This window comes from Ammospiza nelsoni, chromosome 6 (assembly GCF_027579445.1).
Source record: "Ammospiza nelsoni isolate bAmmNel1 chromosome 6, bAmmNel1.pri, whole genome shotgun sequence".
Lineage (NCBI taxonomy): Eukaryota > Metazoa > Chordata > Aves > Passeriformes > Passerellidae > Ammospiza > Ammospiza nelsoni.
In genome coordinates this window covers 50686743-50693664 of record NC_080638.1, presented here as the reverse complement: position 1 = coordinate 50693664, position 6922 = coordinate 50686743, and the positions used below count along the sequence as shown (strand labels likewise).

The window sequence follows — 6922 nt, the reverse complement described above, 5'->3', positions numbered from 1 at the left end:
TGCACAATTCACAAACTTTCCCTTTAATAGCTGGAACCCAACATCCTTGAGTGTTATTTCCACTTCCTATTGCAAACATAAATGAATGCTCTCTAAGTAAGCATTATCTACTCTATTTCCTTTAGGCCACACCATATTTTGCAGAAAATTTAAGAGCTAAGTAAGAATTAAGAAAGTAAAACGAATTTAGTACAGTCAGAAAAATTGGACAACCATGGGATTGTGCTGTTTTTTATTGTGTTTTCAATGGAGAAATACATCATCTGTTTACAAAATAGCTCTTGAAAAATACAAGGAGTACAGATACTATAAAACAAAGCAAACTCCAGTCATGAGACACTACGTACATCATGCGAAAGCAACAGTCTGATCTCCAGGTTATGAAAACTAGAATTAAAAAGTCACTATACAGAAAGGTTCCAAGTTTCCAGCTTGGCAAAACTTGGGTGCAGTTACATGAAACGTTTAATAAAATGAAAAAGATTTTCTGATGTGTAAACAAAATGACAAGACTAAATTTGTGCCTGGCAATTTCGATCTAAACTCCATAGCTACACAAAATACACAGACAGCTTGTACACTTCAACTGTTAAGATATAACCTTCTTTGGGGGGTGGATGACAGCAGGCTGCACAGGGCAAGGAAAAGAGAAATATTGTATACTAGACATCTTAGACAAATGGCAAAAAAAAAAAAACCTTCAGTTACTGCACAGCCTAAGTAAAAGATAAGCTACACTCTGACTTTGGAGAATTAATTTAGAAGGATAAGGGGAAGAGTGTAAGTAATTTAACTTGTAACATGAAAGATGCATGTGTAATAGGATGGAGCACAATGGGAGAAGGGAGTTCATAAAACATGCTAATCAAAGTATGGGAAGTATGATTTGACATCCCACATATTTCAGACTTAAGTAATAGTAACATGAAGTTTGTTATCTACATCTGGTATTACTGTTGGTATCCCTCATGTTCCTCAAATACTGTTCTTTGCCATGAGAGCTTCAGTTCTTTCAAAAGAAAAAGCTGTTACTTTTTTGATAGGACTACAAGAACAAAAAATAGGAGTAAGAGAGCTTACTAGATGTCAAGTGCTTACTAGAAATATGATTTTTAAAAATTTGGTGTTGTTCAGCATGTAAAACTACTTGTGATGAACTATCTAAAAATAAAAAGGTTAAAATTTTTAGGGAAAAATCTTTTTGCCTTTATTTAAAATTTTTAGCTTTTTAATGCATACAGGACCTTTATGGAGTGTACAAAATTCATATTTAGTGATTCAAAGGCCATCAAGACAGGTGGTGTATTTCACAGGCACACAATATTTACCTCAACACTTTAGTCACGGGACAAATTCTGAATTTGTGCCTAGAGGCCCACAGGGTTATTACAACTAGGTAAGGGGCAGGGGGGAACCCAAATGAGTACATGGCTTGTTTTTATTTTGTATAAATAACTACTGTTCTACATGGTGCATACAGGCAGAAAAAATAATTTGAGAAAAAAACCCCAACAGTAAATGCAAAATATTTTCCCAAGAAATAAAGGGATAAAAAAAGGGAATAAGGAGTTCAGTTAGCTCAAAAGAAAGTTTATTTACTGTTTGATTGCTGATTTGTATGCACCTTAAAACAATCCTATAAATAAAAGTAGACCACATCTTAATCATGTCCCACCAATACCAAAACTTCCCAATTACTTCCTCAACTTATGTCTTATGACCCCAAGATTTGACATTACATTTTAAAGACTTACTGCTGCTTGATGGCAGTTGAACTAACTACACTATACACTTGGCTTTCAATGTATAGCATATCATAGAATGTCATCCAATTTGCAAATTACTACTATTGAAGAGACTCTTCAATAAAATGAAATTTTATCAGCTAAAGATCTAAAATTAGTCATACTCCAATAAAAAAGTACATAAAAGTGCATTTAAGGGATTCTTATGCCAGTTTTATCTCAATTTTGAAACAATGCATCAAACAAATTCAATCAGAATGTCAAATATGGCTACAAATAGTGTTCATGTTTTTAAAGGCAGTAATCCTTCGAAATATTTAATGTAACTGTTGCTAACACATTAATTGTACTCCTGGCTTCACATACTAACCTGGACTTCCAATCAAGCGGCGACTTTAGTCCAGAAAGGGAAGTGCACAACATATACCTAAATCCATTTGCGATTATGTTCTAGTCTTGCACCCTCCGTTCTCCTTTTTTTCTAGCATTAGAAGACAACAGGTTGAGTTGGCAGATACTGTTTATGGACCCCTGAGGTGGTTTTTACCGGTTCAATCTCAATTTTATTGAATTCTTGATAACAGGAATAGGATTTGCAGGAAGAGCAGGGATATCTGAAAGGTCTGTACTGGGTGTTTTCTGAAAAGAAAAGAAGTTTGGTTGTATTTTAACTTTGTAAATATAAAAAGAAAAATATTGTAGTAACTGGCATTAACTTTCAAAACAAAGATATTTTAAAAGTTTTTAGGAATATATGAAGGTAATTACAGATTATAAGGAGAGAAGCAGGTATTTCCTTTGCCTACAGAGTCTTTAATAAAGAAAATTTCTATATAATCTTTGTGTGCTTTTATTTTTTAGACAACTGCAAGAAATTAGCAAGTGCTGTAGATAGAGCTGGGCCTACTAATAACCTGTATTAAAGTAAAACATCCACAGAATAATGATGCTTGATCAGTACCATCAACTATCTGATCTACATGTCTAGTATTTGAAAACATCTCTTAACAATTCATTGTTAAGTCTCTGCCCTTCCTGATGAGTGATGAAAAACAGTTCCCAATCCAATGTGTGTGTCATCAGACATTATAGACTGTTGAAAAACTCTACAGTCAAATGTCTAATTTTTCATATTGGTTCAGATTTATATGACAAAAAAGTTATGAACTCTAAAAAGGTACTGTATGAATGTGTTAAGAATTTCACCTTGACAATAATCTCAACAATTTTTTCTCACTTATAAGACTTAAATGCCATTCGGAAAAATTGTATCTAAAACAAACTAAAGGAAAAGACAGAAACACACCCAAGATTCAATGAGATTAATTTATTTCTCACTTGCTGTACATGCCTCTAAGGTTGGGGTGGTTTGGTTTTTTCTTTTAAGTATTTTCACTTCCACTGTGGCAGATTATTTGCCATCCCAATAACGCAGTTATTATGCAATACTTCACATCATTTATCATAAAAAGTTTCCTTACATTATAAATGTTCAAAATTTATATAAGGTACCTTTGATACATGGGGAAATCTGCATTAAAATGACTACTCTTAATTGCTGCTTTATTAAAAATAAATCACTCAAGTTAACACTGACTGATGTGTTTGTGCACAAAGCAGCAGGGACCCAGGACAAAATAGCTCTGGGCTTCACATCACCCCTGCCCCAAGTAACCCTCCGGTTGGTGCTGATCTACAGTCTGACATGTTTCTATTTTCTGCAACATGGGCAGTGTTTTAAACAAACCAACAAGAACACTGAGAAATGACAGAGGAGGCTCACCATCCTTTGTAGTTTCCAGATTACTTTTGCTAAACAACCACACAATCTGTAAAAAAGCTACAAAGCTTTATGTAATCCCCCACAATAACAGAAAAAAATAAAATTGGTATACTTACTAAATGATCTAAAAAATTCCCCAAAGCAGTTTAGGAAGTCCATGTAGCATCTACAGTTTTGCTATCTTTATTCAGTACTGCCCATACAGTTCAAAATGTCCAGTAAGAAATACAATTATTACTATTGCAACAATTTCTATTTTCAACCAACACATTCACTACACATACTTCAATGATTCAAGTGTGCATAAAGTGCTTGATAGTGATACTTTAATCAGCAGAGCACTAAGAGAAGTTTAAAAATATTAGTAAGAAACAGAGGTGCTCTCTAAAAGTTGTTACAATACTAGAAACAAAAACTTAAGTGAATGGTACAGAATTCTTACTATTTTGCAAAGGACTTTACACTGCTAACACCAGCTGGCTAAGGAGTGACAAACTTACAACTTGTCTCATACCAAATATCAGAATCTGAAGTTACATTTCAGATATCCTCAACCTCTACCTGGAGATCTTTGAGCAGCAGCTATTTAAAGCATTTGTTTTCTTGTTAGAAAGGATTATTCTGTGATATGCAAAGCTCAAAGGAATAAACTGAGCCCCTTACTTTGAAGGCACAATTCAGAAGAGCAAATCCAGCTTCAGTCAGTTTGTATGGCAAGCCATACATGTTTAGCTACAATGCACATTCAGTAAGATCAATGACTATCTAAAACAAAAATTGTGACAGTAACAAGTAGCTTACCATAAAATGGATTTCTATTTAAAATTATACATTTATTTTTAACATCTGGACTCATTTCAGTTTCAATTCTTTCACCACAGATTAGCACATAAATACATTACACGGCAGCATTGCTTTTATAAACAGTACCTGAGGAGCTTGAAGAGAAGTTGTCTGAAGAGTTTCTGTTTGAGAATTAACATTCACTTCTGTCTCAACTTGCTCCTGAAAATAAAAAAAAACAAAAGCATCACCACAGTTACACCACTTCCAATGAGCTACTTATATACAACACCCAGCACTCCAGAACGATTTACATTGTGCATATTCAGCAAAAGAAAAATGCAAGCATTGATGCTTGCTGCATTGACACCCTTCCTTTTAGGCAGGAATCACCACACTGGAGAATGTTTCACTTATTAGGCATTTGACATCAACACAAGCTACATCACTTATCAGCTGTCATTTATTTAACCGATAAACACCTTTTATACAGAATCCTATAGCAAAACATTACATGTCACTCAACTCACTAAAGACAAAAAGTGTATTATCAAGGAGGATTACGTGAAAAGCTACAGAATTTGTTTAAAAATTCAACAGCTTTTCCACAGCTTTTGCCATTCTGCCAGTAAAGTTTTCCTGCTGCTTTAATGGGTTGATTCAGCTTTCTGAATGAATAGGTGAGTGTCAGAGACTGATTTGCAGGTAAAACAGTGGGACTACAGGACTAAAGCAGGACAATGGCACATTCTCATTTTAATAAAAACAGTCTGCTAGCTCAAAGTGTACTATGAACACACCCTAAAAAAGGAACGCATTTCAATGGATTAAAACCTGTGTTTATGTTAATTTAAGAAATTTAATTCCACCATAAATATTAAGGACAAAGACTTAGAGGAGACTGCCAATAAAAACTAACAGGATTACCTATGTCTTTTATAATCATCTGTATCCAGAGGATCTATTTTTGAAGTGAGGATTAAGTGCTTACATGTATTTCTGCCCTCACCTATCTTAACTTCAGAGACATTGCAAGGTGACTGCCTAACAAGATACAATTCCTGAAGCTATAAACCAAAGAACTTACATTTAACTTTAAGCATAAGCGTAACTTTCAGAGTATTCCAGAGACAACAGAATGTGCCCCATAAAAACTGCAGAATTCCAACTGGAGAGCTGCTATCATAAGGCTAAAAAGAGTCTGTCAACCTTTCTGTTCACCTCTAAGGTAGAAAAATTTTCTGCTAATTACAAGACACTGGAGAGGCACACTGAATCTCCTAAGTCCCCCAAAAGATTGCTGTAACTTCACACTATAATTTCACTTGCACAGAAGATTTACTTACTATCACTTGAAATTTCTTTATCTAAAAAGTGAACAAGGTGGCTGGCTTTAGGATGCTCAGCCCGACATGCAAACTCCAAACAGAATACATAGGACAATTGCTCTTCCACTAATTGACATACATCAGGTTTGGGATGCAGGAAAAGCATGGCATATTGACACATCCTTGATCTAATGTAACAAGCTGAAATATAAATATCATGACTAATTTTTTCATCATGCTTAATATCATGTACTGACCAGCAAAGAAATGACAATCCTATGTGTTTATGGATTCGGGCTCAACTTAGCATGCCAGCAGGCAATGGACTCCATCAATACTGATATGAACATTAAAAAAATAAGATATCATTTTAATTTTGTAGTCATTTTAATTTTGATATCTTTACTGGAGAGTCTAGATATAGACACATTCTTAGTCATTCCTAGAGAGAAACAGTAATTTTCCCAAATAATATATACAAAATTATACAGTCTAGGCATATATACCTTAGTTTCCATTTTTTCATGTTCATTCAAATCTATACAGCTAGTATCTTCACTTATTTCATCCTGCTGAAAAGCAAACACAGAAACTATTACAAATCATAAAATTGTATTTTAAAAAAATCAACAAGAAAATAAGGTCAAAGTGTTTAAAAGGACAGAATGAGTTGTAAGACTTAGCATATTACAAGCTTACCAAAATAATTACTTTTAAGATAAGAATCTAGATTCTAAGCATTTGTGCTAATGCAGTAATGTGTCATGTGATGAATACCAACAAAATAAAAATACTAACACCTTGGCAAGTTGAAAACATCAAGCAGCAATGCAATCAGAATAAGAAATTTCTGAAACTTGGAATATGAGAATCAGCCCTCTGGGTGAAATGAATATTCAAAGTTTTGAACATTGCTATGGTATGATCTGAAAATCTCAAATACCTCTTCAATTTTAATTTTCTTAGGAGACTCTTCTTTATGGGGAGAAGATGTCCTTTTCACTGCTGCGACAGGGCTAGGCATTTTTGTTGCAACATTTCCTGAACTTCTTGGTGATGGATTTAATAGATACGCTGAGGGAACAATTCTAGAGATGGTAGGCTTTGGTGGTGGAGAAATGGCTGGTTGTGTGGCAGTTTGAGGAATGCTTTCATTTGAAGTACCTATGGACAAACAATTTAAAGACCTTCAACAAGAGGAATTGACACAATCATTTCAGTTCAATCACTGGTATTTTTGGTCTCTAATCAAAACCCCTGACATCAAGCAGGCATCAAGGAAG

The 6922-nt window shown here is 34.3% G+C and overlaps 1 protein-coding gene across 5 annotated transcripts in view; it reads right to left on the bottom strand.

The window, feature by feature from the left end:
* Positions 1 to 215: 215 nt before the first annotated feature.
* Positions 216 to 6922, bottom strand: part of PAPOLA (poly(A) polymerase alpha) — a 44034-nt gene continuing 37327 nt past the window's right edge. For 3 of the 5 annotated variants that reach the window (XM_059474969.1, XM_059474967.1, XM_059474971.1), the window contains exons 19-22: positions 6583 to 6803; positions 6146 to 6211; positions 4459 to 4533; positions 216 to 2384 (exon numbers count right to left, since the gene is read on the bottom strand). In XM_059474969.1, coding sequence (XP_059330952.1) covers positions 2289 to 2384; positions 4459 to 4533; positions 6146 to 6211; positions 6583 to 6803 — 458 coding nt within the window. In that variant the 3' untranslated portion in view covers positions 216 to 2288. The remainder of the gene's footprint in view (positions 2385 to 4458; positions 4534 to 6145; positions 6212 to 6582; positions 6804 to 6922) is intronic. The other 2 variants (XM_059474970.1, XM_059474968.1) reach the window with 1 other exon arrangement.